General features: G+C 35.7%; 1 protein-coding gene across 3 annotated transcripts in view; it reads left to right on the top strand.

The window, feature by feature from the left end:
• The window catches only part of LOC140156791 (aminopeptidase N-like), a 33239-nt gene extending 21631 nt beyond the window's left edge, over positions 1-11608 (top strand). For all 3 annotated transcript variants that reach the window (XM_072179770.1, XM_072179771.1, XM_072179772.1), the window contains 11 exons: positions 490-555; positions 2122-2318; positions 2659-2750; positions 3004-3137; positions 4067-4270; positions 5223-5296; positions 6368-6478; positions 8695-8862; positions 9095-9223; positions 9847-9928; positions 10559-11608. In XM_072179770.1, coding sequence (XP_072035871.1) covers positions 490-555; positions 2122-2318; positions 2659-2750; positions 3004-3137; positions 4067-4270; positions 5223-5296; positions 6368-6478; positions 8695-8862; positions 9095-9223; positions 9847-9928; positions 10559-10717 — 1416 coding nt within the window. In that variant the 3' untranslated portion in view covers positions 10718-11608. The remainder of the gene's footprint in view (positions 1-489; positions 556-2121; positions 2319-2658; positions 2751-3003; positions 3138-4066; positions 4271-5222; positions 5297-6367; positions 6479-8694; positions 8863-9094; positions 9224-9846; positions 9929-10558) is intronic.
• The last annotated feature ends 1720 nt before the right edge of the window (positions 11609-13328 follow it).

Raw genomic sequence — 13328 nt, 5'->3', positions numbered from 1 at the left:
GGTAACAAAAGTTATATATTATTATTGGGGCAAGGAATCCAATTACTACACTGAAATGTCAGTGTCTCAAGAAAAGCGGTTCAGTATATATGATAGGAAACGAGGTACATCCTAGTGGTACCTTATTTCTTATCATAAATAACAAACCGCCTGTCTTGGGTCACTGAAATTCCAGTGTAGTAATTGGATTCTTTTGATATACATAACTTTGTTACCACTGTGTTATTAGTTTTGAGAAAATGCAAAAATAGACACTAATTTATCGAGGGGTGTAGTACCCCCTTAAGGAGTGTGCACCGTGATTGATCCCCTCGTACTTTTCGATCAAGTAAATGTAATCGATATCACGGGTCTTGAGTTTTGAGAAATAGTCAAAAAGGTAAATTTTCAGGAAAAATTGTTTTCCTCTCTCATTAATAGCGATTCATGTCGATATTTTCTGATTGGTGACAAAATGTTACGTCTAATTGCCTATTGTTTTTATAATAGAAATATTTGGCTGAGTTTGAATATGGCAATGCTGTCAGAGATGATCTTTGGAAACACCTCAATGACGTAAGTATTGCAGGGTATATTAATACAGACGTGTCGAAGATGTGTTGAGGAAATGCATCCCGCGCGAAAAAATGATATTTCTCTCAAAAGGTGATTTCTTTTAATGAATTACTGTTGCTTCTGTTATGCATGACTCTCTGCTGTTCGTTTCAGGATTGGAGCACAGAAAACATTTCATAATTATCTATTATCTATACAGACCAATTAATTATTAGAGTATGCTTATTACATAATAGTATATGTAATAATCATCCTCAATAATTAATTGGTCTGTATATATAGCAAGCTTTAAAATTAAATATACTAATTAAAACGGAAAGAATTTTACTTATGTTGACGGAAACCTAATAGAACACCTGTAATTAGTTTAACAAAATTCATTGTACTGTTCATACTGTTTAAAAGGAAGTGCCATCATTTCACTGACGACACACTTGCAACAGAGGCCTAAAATTTTAAGAAAATATTTGCTTAAAACCGATTTTAGGCAGATTATTATTCTCTGTTTAATTATTCATTATGGAGAATTAGGAAAGAACATTTTAGTTGCTCGTATTTGATTCCTACAATATGTGTCATGTTGTAGGCCTATTTTGTGTCATATACTTACATATTTTCTGATCAAATTGAATAAACTTCATTTGACAGTTGCAAATTGGAATTCTAGTACATTAGAACGCTTAGTACCAATTAAAGTCATAATGTACGATCTTATAATATGAATTTGGTTAATTTTTTTAAAACCTGATTTTTTGGCATATTGGTAATGTTTACACCTGTCACAACTTGCACCGAAATGGAATCAGCCATATTTGTTGTGTTTGTAGGTAAACAGAGCAAAGTTCGACATAAAGTCATAATTCAAGAAATTATGACTTTATGTCCGCCCATAGAACTGCGTGTTAAACGGCCAAAATAACAAGCCGTGTTTCTTTCACGATCATTATTACTAGTATTATTTCAGCATTTTGAGTATATAATGACAAAATTTGAAGGAAATCGTACATTAAGCCTTTAATAGGGCATTCAATGGAGCAATCGCAACTTGTGGATTTGCATCTTCCTTGTGATTTTGAATCACCGTGTCTTTATTTCTTGACCAATTTCAACTATTTTGATCTTAAATCCGAGCTAAAAGATGCAACTATTGGCTGCTGGTTATATATATAAATTGTATTTGTTTAGCACATACAGGGGTAAAAATAACTGGTACTTTAATTCTTTTGCGGTCTGCATTTGAGGAGAAATTAGCTGAGTATCTTAAGAACAACCATACTTATATAGCAACTTGACCAGCTGTGCTGACTAGGTTTTTAAATGATCTTGATCTGTGTTTCTATTTTCTGTCATTCTTGTATTTTTTGATCAGATTTCATAAATTTTACAGTTGCAAATTGCATTATTAGTGAAATTGTAATTTGGTTCTTTTTTGCTTATCTTGTGTAATTAATGGTACAGTAACTAAGGAAATAGCAATAAGAACAATCTGTTTTTATAATTTTATTGCATCTTCAATACTTGCCTCTTCATTATCATGTGTATATTCAATTATCCATTATCCATAAGGTTGCCAAAGAAGATGGTAGACTCTTCATTGACGTAAAGGAAATCATGGATACCTGGACTCTACAAATGGGGTACCCTGTAGTGACGGTTACCAGGGAATATGGCCGTGCTGATGGCAACCTACATTTCAGGACAGATCAGGAGAGATTCTTATTGAATCCACAAAGTAATATGACAACGAACTACGGGGACTTGGGGTAAGGAAGAAACATTACTATATACCGTAAAACCCCGTCTACAAGCATATACCAAAGAAACGCCCTCAATAAAATTAGTTGCTTTTGTATTTGGAGTTTGAGCAACTATATACTGGTACTAGGTGGCTATACATTCCATCGAAAAACACCAATCAATTATTGTATTGACATAATAACGACTGTTTCTTATATCAGGATCATATAGCTCGATTGAGAGCGTCAGACTTTGGTAATAAAGAGAGCACGGTCCGGGGACCGGTTACGTTTTTTATTCTCGTTTTAATTAAACTTTTTAACATGTTCTTTTTATCTGTCTTCAAATCTACCTTTCTACTAACAGGTACAAGTGGTTTGTTCCGTTGACATACACCACATCCAGAGATGCACAATTTGACATGCCGTCACAAGAATGGTTGAGCCCTGGACACAAATGTAAGGACATTTCATATATTAAACAATATTCCGATCATGAATTTCATTTGAAGTAGAAATATGCAAAATAAATTTGTACGATATATTCTGTTGAGCATTCATGACTGGTAAGAAGACCTACAAAATCTTCAGACGATAACTGATAAATCTATAAAGCTAGTAAAAACCGATAGGCCTACACGCAGAAAAGTGCCGCATTACTGCATGAGAGGGTATACTCTCCATTTTAAAACGTGATTCTTGTTTATTATAGTGACTGTTTCTGTAACTGGAGTGGAAGAATCTGATTGGTTGTTTGTCAACGTGGAAGCGAGAGGTTACTATCGTGTGAATTATGATGAAAACAACTGGCAGCTATTGACGCAACAACTTGTTGACAATCATCAGGTAGGTTGAATTTATACCTGATCGCTATGCGAAGAACGACTGACTTAAACTAAACAGTTTCATGAAGCGCTACCTTAGTGGCCAAACCTCGGTTTTCAAATCCTGAGCTAACCGAGGGTCTTTTTCAAACATTTAAAAAGGATTTGGCGGCTAGATGACCATTTATAGCTTTCTACTATACTAAAATAATGAGCGAAGTCTGTCTGTCTGTCTGTGTGTGTGTGTGTCTGTCTGTCCGGCTATGTGTTTCGCCGCGCTTCGACGCATCGATCCGATATTTCGGATATGGATAGGTATCGGGAAAGCCTGTTGACCGGGTGGTTTTCGAAGGACCCCCTCGAGGTCAAAGGTCATCTAGGGGGAAATGTAAATGATTCCCTCAACTGGATACCATGAAGCAATGAAGCAGTCAAGTCAGTGCATAAAAAGAAAAGTAGACATATTTGGCCACCTGTCCCAGCTGTCAGACATTTCAAAACAGTGAACACCGCAATGTTTTCCCAGCATTCATAGCTGAAAATGATTTCTAAATTTCAATCCGTGTATAAAATAAAACTGAGGTCTTTCAAGGTCAAATGTCATCAAACAGGTTATCTAGGGTCAACGGTCATATAGAGGTCATTGGGGTCAAACAGCATAGCTATCATGCTGCCACGGCTCTATCAGTTACTCTCACAGCTACTAGCTCTCACAGCTACGGGTGAACTAGTTATTTAATAAGAATGGGATATTATTTGGTCGCAATAAAAGTTCTTTAAGTTGACAAGTGTAATTCGTCTGCACTAAGTTCACTAACACATGTATGTCTCTTTAAACATAAGACCTATGTTGGTCAGTTGTGAAAAACAAATCATTCGATTTCATATTGAGTTACACGTGGATGAAAAAATGGATAACATTGTCTTAACTTTTGCTATACTTGTACTCAGGTCTTTGGAGTAACAAGTCGATCCGCGCTCATCAGTGATGCTTTTAATCTCGCTAGAGCTGGATCACTAAACCAAGTGATAGCTTTAAACATCACACAATATTTAACCTCTGAGAGGGACTACGTGCCATGGGTCACCGTGAAAGACGTTACCGGATATATTGGGGACATGTTGGGCAAAACAGGCGCCTATGGAGACTTTCAGGTAAGTTCAATTTATCGTGTTTCGTCGGAGATTTGTAGGAATATATGCAATAGGCTTACATTGGTTCCGTGTGTACCTGGACAACATTCTATCCATCATTCTGGTATTCAGATCAATTCAGCGTTACGATAGTGACTGCGGCTGGGACTGTCTCCTTAATCTCGGTCAAACGATGTGGTTGGATGTCAGTAGTTCAACCTGGTACAATTATTTTCATGTTTGGGTACAGTATGCTTTACGAGAAAAAAGGCTTTCGATATCAGATTGCTTATAGATTCAGTCCCAATGGATCCAAAGTGATAGAGATTAAGAGATATCTGTCCTACAACTGTCAGCCACAACTTAACGAACCGGGGTGATCCGAAAATGTCGTTTTGACAAACCTGATGATAAGAACCATGTTTACAATAGACGAAATAATTATATAGGCTAAAGCAATAAATACCCGTTAAACGGCAGTTTAAATACACCAAATACGTCACAAAGAATACCATAATACAAGATCTGGAATTGCTCTGCAGAATGGAGTGTCAAAGAGATATACTTTATTACTTTTACCCAGGGCCGGATTTACCTTTTTGGGGGCCCTGGGCCTGGCCAAAATTTGGAGGCCACCAAACGCACCGTGAGGAAAGCATGTGCACTCCAGTGGCCAAGCTTTTAGATGTTATCAGGACATTTTGCGCACTGAAGCTAAATTTTGCTATATAATAGGCCAGTGCGCGCATAATTTTGCAATTTTGTACACTATTTTTGCCCAAAACATGGTGTCTTTCGGCTAAATGGAAGATGCACACTGCATAGGGCAATTTTGGGGGCCCCCAACATTTGGGGGCCCTGGGCCCAGGCCCATCTGACCCTATGGTAAATCAGGCCCTGCTTACAAACAAAATTTTCATACCCATGGGCCTATTACTGTTTATGTTTGTTCGTTCTTTTTTCTCCTTTTCAGAAATATATGTTACATCTAGTTACACCTCTTTATCAAGACTTGGGGTGGACAGACCCAGGAACACATGTGAAAAGGTTGGTCAAGAATACATGCAGAAACACACTTGAAACCTATACATATTGACTAGATACGGAGATTGGAAGATGAAATTGAATTACTGTTTGGTCGACTTTCAGTTTCAAACCTGGTATGCTCTATAATCCAAAGGGTGGAATATAACGCAACTCTTTTTGGAACTGACAATTCACTCCGGAAGAGTGGAAATACTATCACAAATTTCTTTTCAGACTGATTTTCATTCTAAAAAGAGTTGTCCCTTTATATACTGCGCCAAGAAAGTATCCTTACACTTGGAAAAATAATCACAATTTCAAAACTAAACCATGTTGGGGTAAATGTGTTTTTGTAATAGATGCACCATCTAATCCGGCACATTTTGACACCCCATTGAATCCAATGTGACTTCAAGAAGCAAAGTTACAAGCATTTGATTAGACGAAGGTCCAGTTTTAAAAGTGACACACTGGCCTATTCAAAACTCCACGGAGTAGACATCTGGTTTGAGAGTGATAAATGGCTAATTTGTGTGTGCCTTTGATTTAAAACAAAAGGAACAAAAGAAAACTGAAACAAAAGAGCTGACAAATAAAATGCAAGTTATGAAAAGTACAGAGAAGTAAAAACTGAAATAAATATTGCTTTAAATAAAGCTTCATTGCAGAAACTGTGTAGTCTCTTTGTTGCGCTGGTTGGAATCTTCTTCTGGACCTTCGTCTATTCAATTGCTTGTAACTTGAGGTCACATTGGATTCAATGTGGTGTCATAATGTGCGCGATTAAATAGTGCATCTATTACAAAAACAAATTTACCCCAATATGGTTCAGTTTTGAAATTGTGATTATTTTTCCAAGTGTAAGGATACTTTCTTGGCGCAGTATACATCCCTTGAAAGAGTGGCCTTTTCACTCATATGTTGAGAGTATTAAAGGCCTGTCTGTCTGATGATACTGGATGATACGCACTTAGTATTACATATAGCAACATATGTCCAACACTTTGGACTCGGGAAAGAGTGCCCGAGCTCCTCTTAAATCTAGTTATTATCTAGTTATTAATCAATGTATTATTTTTGTTTTTCGTTAAGACAAGCTCAGGGAATTGCTGTATCATTAGCCTGTTCTTTTGGTAATGAACATTGCGTCACAGAAGCCTCGAGATTGTTTGCAGAATGGATGCAAAATCCATCAGTGAATCCGTAAGATTTGTCTTGCTTGTTTGCTTCCTTGCTGACGTCTTTTCTTTGTATTCGCCTGCTTGCTTACTTTCTCATTTACTTGCTCAAATACTCTTTTACTTTATACTTACTAACAGGGGTGAAATTAAGTGGGAGACGGGAGCCGTTTGGCCCCAGAAACTCTGAAATGGCCCCTGGTTCCATCTCAATTTTAGTTGACCAGGGGACACTTTTCTCACAAAACTGCCCCCCTGGATAATGAACAAAAATTATCAAATTACAAGCAAATAGTGCTTATTTAACTATTCCAGCACATCTTTATTTTTATTGGCCCTTGGTAATTGGAAATGGCCCCTGGTTCTTCCAAATTTTGATGAACCAGGGGCCACTTTTTTTCCAAAGTGGCCCCTGGTTCAAGCTCTCTTATTTTCACCCTTGCTTACTAAATTACTTACTTATGCTTACTTGCTTGCTAATTTCATCACTCATTTACTTGCTCATTCACTCACTATAGCCTCACTCACTTGCTTAGTTTCTTCTTTCCTATACTTACTTAAACACGTTTACCTATTTACTCACTTATCTTACTTCCTTACTTTACTTATAGACCATGGGACAAGGCTTGCTAAGTGCTTCAGAAAGTAGTTTTCGTTCTCCCTTTCTGGGTAGAGGATGGTTTATACATGGAAATATAGCTATTATATCACTGATCAATAATATAACATTTCCCACTTTCAAAAGTTGCACGTTACTGTGTAATTTAGGAGTTATTTGGGGTTTAAAATGTGTTTTAAGTGATTTTTTCCATTTTTTGCCCAAAAATGTCAAATATTAAAATAGCTGTAACTTTCAAAATAAATTGAGTAGAAATTTCATTTCTATTGTAGATGTTACATATTACATGGATGTCTAACACTGGTGAATAAAAATGTCACAGCACAACTCTAAAATATAAAAAAAAATGGCAAAAACCATATTTTTGTGCTATTTGCCATTTTGAGCTAAAAATGTAATTTTTGCATGGGGAAAAAAATAAATATAAATTTTATTGATTTAAAAAATATGTCATTATGTCAACCTAGTTATTCTGAACAAAAAAGTTAATAATGGTGAATGTCTGTGACCTATAGTTTTTGATCTATGGCCCTTTCAAATTCATATATGGACTAAAATAGCATGTTTTTGTTCAATATTTCCAATATTACATAAAAATGGTCCTTTATGGCCATTTTAACCAACTTGTTAGTTTTTGGAAAGTGGGAACTTCACTTAATAATATGAACATGTAATTGTACTTTAATGTTAAGCTATTTCAAGATCCACTAGTATGCCCACTACCGGGGTAGCAGCAATTTTATCTACTTTCAATGCAGTAAAATGATGACTAAAATGATTTTGCTGCATTGAAATTAGTAAAATTGACCGATATAATTGCTCCTGCCATGGAAACCGAGCTACCATTGGATCTACAACTAGCTTAAAATGAAAGTACTATAATATATCCATAATATATGTGAAGTTCCCACTTTCCAAACACTGAAAATTTTGTTAAAATTACAAAAAGGACCATTTTCAGCCTAATATTGGAAAAATTGACAAAACATGCTATTTTAGTCCATATATGAATTTGAAAGGGCCATATATCAAAAACTATAGGTCACAGACATTCACCATCATTAACTTTTTTGTTCAGAATAACTAGGTTTATATAATGACATATTTTTTAAATCAAGAAAATATATATTTATTTTTTTTTTCTTTTAAAAATTACATTTTTAGTTCAAAATTTTTAAAATAGCACAAAAATATGGTTTTTGCCATTTTTTCATATTTTAGAGTTGTGCTGTGACATTTTTATTCACCAGTGTTGGAAATCCATGTGACATGTAACATCTAATAGAAATGAAATTTCTACGCAATTTATTTTGAAAGTTACAGCTATTTTAATATTTGACATTTTTTGGGCAAAATGGAAAAAAATCATTTAAAAAACACATTTTTAACCCCAAATAACTCCTAAATGAGTAAAGTAAAACGTGGGAACTTTTTGGATATTAATTCAGACATATATTTACTCTTGATTTGTTATGTTTTCATGTTCTGCCCAAGAGTGGACTACGGAAGTGAAAGATAAATGCCTATGTCCCATAGTCTATTACTATAAAATCTTGCTTTCTTTGAAATCTTAAAACTCATACAAAGAATGTTCAACAACATTTTATCCTTTCACTCACCAGTATCCCTCCAGATGTCAAACAAGCTGTATACTGCACAGCAATTCAACATGGTGACCAAAAGGAAAGTACATTCGCCATGGAGCAACTAGAAACAACCAACTCTGATACTGAGAAATTACTACTACGTGAAGCACTGGCGTGTACTCAGATGCCGTGGCTATTACAATCGTAAGAATCAGTCAATTAATTAATAAATCAAGCAATCAATATAACAATCAATCTATCAACCAATGCATTTATTTATCAACCTTTTTTTACTATGATTAAAATCACACCTAGGCATTATTGAAGAATGAATCAAAACATGACGTTAAAGATAGTGGTAACATAAATGGAGAAAAATCAATTAAGAAATTATTAGTTTGGTTTTGATTATTAGTATTTTGTTTTAATATTTCAGATACCTCACTGACACGCTGGATACGCCAGAAGACACAAAAACAGTTCTTGCCAATGTGGCCAAAAATTCACTTGGTGCCAGAATGGTATGGGACTTCTTCTGGGAAAACTGGGATGTTTTAAGAAAAACGTAAGTACAGTGTCTTATACTTAATGGAAATTATATTATATATAATGCAAATTATATTGTTAGAGATACAGTATAGGATGACGGGTTCTTTATGTGTGTATTTTCCTGTAAAGGCATCACACTAGAAACCTATTCAAAAGGTATCCATTTTCAGCAAGAAAAGTCTGGGTAAGACCAGAAAGGCGAGGAAGTCCAGCAAGCTTTTAGGGATGTCCAGGTCGAGGGCTTTTCTCGTCCTGTTTCGTCCTATACCCGAACTTTTCTCGCCTAAAATGAGTACAAGCTGAATTTTGTGGGTTTGTTTGGGTCAGTAACTGAGAATGTGTGCATTATTTTATCGTTGAACGCTTGGGGATTAATTATTAAATACAGTAATAGAGTAAGTTACTTAGCTTTGTGTTAATATTGGAACAATTTTAGGTAACTTAAACGGAAGCGAAGTCGATCAGGACATATTTCTTGACTGATCACCTTAGAGAAAAACAGAATGAGAGTCTTGTGTTTTTAAAGAAGTCAACATTGCTTGATTTTGAATTTGTAATAACCAGATTCTACCTTTCAAAAATAATCACTACGTTGTGTATCCATGTAATGTTATGTGTTATGATTTTGTTATTTACCAGATACGGTGATAGAGCCTTTTATTTCGCTGACATGGTATCCAGTATAACAGCAAAACTAAACACCAAATATGAGCTGAAACAGGTAAGGTCCATACGATCATGCATGCCAGAAACTTACAAGTGTCCTTCACTAGCGAAACATTAATAAATGAATAAAAATATGTCGGCATTTATAGAGCGCCTTGTGTAAAGGGCTTTATGTTACTTTATTCTGCTGCCGCAGTTAGTTATTACCAGTTCGGTTTGCATAATTATATTATAGTGGTTCAGGACTATACTCGGAATTGGTACTTGGTTCGAATCTCTGCCACAGCTTTCTTTTCTGTTTGAAAACATTCTTGTGATTTAAAGGTAAAATTGCACAAACCAGATCAAAATCCTTTTATACTGATATCTATAATGAAAGACAGAGATAAAAAAAAAGACTAGTTCGGGTCTGAAATTCTGACAACTAGACAGAAAATGCCATACTGGGCAGGTCGGCAACCAAAATTAATATCGTAATTACGGCTGTCATAGAGGCCACAGTTATAGCAGCGAAGAAGTGTTATTTTGCCTCATTATTTCTGCTTAAAATGGACAGAAATTCTTTGTGACTTACCAATGTTACTATTATTTCACAACTTTTACCAAAGAAAAACCAAAAATAAAATTTGACCGAAAATGTATGGAATTGTTTTAATAAAATTGCTGAATGTCTTCCTTTTTTCAGCTTCAGTCTCTTATCAAAGATCATCCCGACCAGGGTTCAGCAGAGAGAGCCTTACAACAAGCAGTAGAGTCAACACAAGCCAACATCAGATGGATACAGAACAACTATAATGATGTCGCTACATGGTTGAGTAATCAGATAGACACTTTAGGCCTGTGAAATTCCAAGACAAGAACATTTTAACTGTTTATTGAGTTATACCGTAACCGTAAAACTTCATCAATTAGCTCATCCACTAATAGATGAAACCCTCGGACAGAACGTAAAAAATGATGTGCGCCCTCCACAAAAAGTCTAAACTTATGCGTACGATACATGCAGCTAGATGACGTGTTACGGTATCTCAAACTGTTCTAGAGAACAAAAATCACAATATTAAATTAGTTTAACACAAAGCACCGCGGCAGGTACACGACCCTGTAGGGGGGGGGGGTTGCAACAAGTTTTCACAAATGTGTCCGAGTGTTAAATATTTTTATACCCAACCCGACATTTTGTAAAACTGTAAAACGTGTGTGCAAAGTTTGCTAATATTCCTTTCGCAAACCATATTTTTGGTAGGGCCTACGTAGAATATTCTGGTTCCGCGTTATTCTCGACAAAATTGAAATCCGAAAAATTCAACTTAACTTTAAGTGAGATTCTGGCCTATACTGTATTGTTAGAGAGCTGACTCCTATGGGCTCAGATGCAACTTTTAACACTGGTTGAATAAATTCATCAGGATCGGTAGAGTAAACTCAATAACCAAAGTTCTTGATATCTGATCCAGAAATTGCACTTACTTTGTGTACGTTTCAGCAACACTGTTGCCTTTATCAACACTTGATGATGAGTGATTCCTAATGGCGTAGGCTTGGTGTTGCCATCTGGGGATTTTCTTGAACCCAGTTCTAGAAACTCATCAAAAATGTGTGAGAGTTGATACTGCCCGTCGTCTCTGTTCATGGTGGTGCCCCTCCTCTTTCTATCTAATTTCTATAGCCTACTTTATCCAGCGTGTAAATCGTTCTTGTTCAGTGCCAATGATCTCAGCGTCCCCCCGCGCCCCCCCCCATCTAATAACATGATTCTTGTCGACTACGTGATCTTTTATTGCTGACTTGAATTTGGTACACGACTTGACGAACACAGGAAAGAAGTGGAGAAGGTTAACAGCACAGTTACCACCAGAGCCAGTAGAAAAGAGTCTCTCACAACAGTAAACAAGTCAGCAATATTGTGTATGTACAATATTTTGCCTCTGTTATGGATCTACGTATATTGAATTCTGGACCCATTTTGTTTTCAGCTGTTTCAATTGTGTCAGGCTGTTGAACGTATAATCCCATTGCTTAATGGTAAACAGGATAGTTCATTGCAACAACAAAAAATTTTATATATAATGCAACTTCGCAAGAACCCTGATATTGCAGTGAAAGCACTTTATCATCGATATTTCAAATGTTTTAAAATCTTTTTAGACTTTTTTGCTATCCATATCAAAACCTTTCTATGTGAAAAGTAACATGTTTTTTACCCAAAATAATATTCACTACACAATGAAAAGCAATAGTGACCTTGATTAGGGATAACCATCAAAATTTCATGTTGACCCTATTGCTACAAAATATTGTTTTCTGGGTAGAACTCATCAACAGAAGTATTTTGGTGGTTAAATGTTCAAAATCGGTCAAAAACTTTTCGAATTATGAATTATCAAAGTTTCCCATTCTGACCGGTCATTGGAACGAAATAAAATGCAAGGTCCAAAAATAGCAATTGGGGGCAAAATTGGCATAAGCATATATTTACCTTTATATATTTCTTTATTTTAACATATTTGCAAACATGAAACAAGCATATTGTGAATGTATAAAAGGTGTTTCTTATGAAATGGCACTTATCTAGTCACTGGCATAACTTATTTTTTCAAACCGAGGCATTGAAATCATGCATTTAGAGGACATTTGCCAAAAATCATCCAAGATAGCCGATATGGCACAAAATCAAAATTGCACTAAGAAGGTGAACTTTTTTTCACAACCAAGAATTTCAATGTTATTGGGTTTAATATGACCAATTAGTAGGTGTATGTAAACAAAATCTTAAGTTTTGAAGGTCATTGACTCATTCACAACAATAGAGATTATCCACTTTACTCATCATGCTCATGTAATGTGTGACTTCTAACAAAAGGCGCTGGTTCCTGTAGTATTCCTCATTCAAACCAAAGATACTCAATACATTATGAGTATCTTTGTTCAAACCAATTCAATGCTTGACCTCGGAGTTACCTGCATGACTATCGCGGGCTATTTTGAAACAGTTATGGTTGCACATTCAGGTGAAAGTCCTAAACAAGGTATAGCCAGCAGCAAGTTGTAGATGGTATGGGCCTAAATATAACAAAACGTTTAGGGTTGAAATCAGGTGAAAAATACATCAAATGAGCACGAAACTTCACATTTATGTTCAGAAAGGTGTCTTCTTAGCATGATTCGAAAGGAGTATGGAAATTCCAAAGGGAAGCTGGTGATTTAATTTGTAACTCAAGATCTACTTGTTCAATATTTTAACCTTTTTACAGAGGGTATGACAGAGGTATTACTGGCAACTCTCCCAAATTTCAGCTCAGTAGGCCACGTTTTTCACCTGAAATTATTGACATGAATATTTTGTGCCATTCTTGAACAGTGCTGAACTCATCCACTGGCAATTAAGCGCACTGTGGCGATGGACCAATTTTGACTCGCACTTACAGAAAAACGAAATAAGTTATGTTGCTGTA

Source organism: Amphiura filiformis, chromosome 7 (genome assembly GCF_039555335.1).
Source record: "Amphiura filiformis chromosome 7, Afil_fr2py, whole genome shotgun sequence".
Classification (NCBI taxonomy): domain Eukaryota; kingdom Metazoa; phylum Echinodermata; class Ophiuroidea; order Amphilepidida; family Amphiuridae; genus Amphiura; species Amphiura filiformis.
This window is presented reverse-complemented; position numbering and strand designations above follow the sequence as displayed.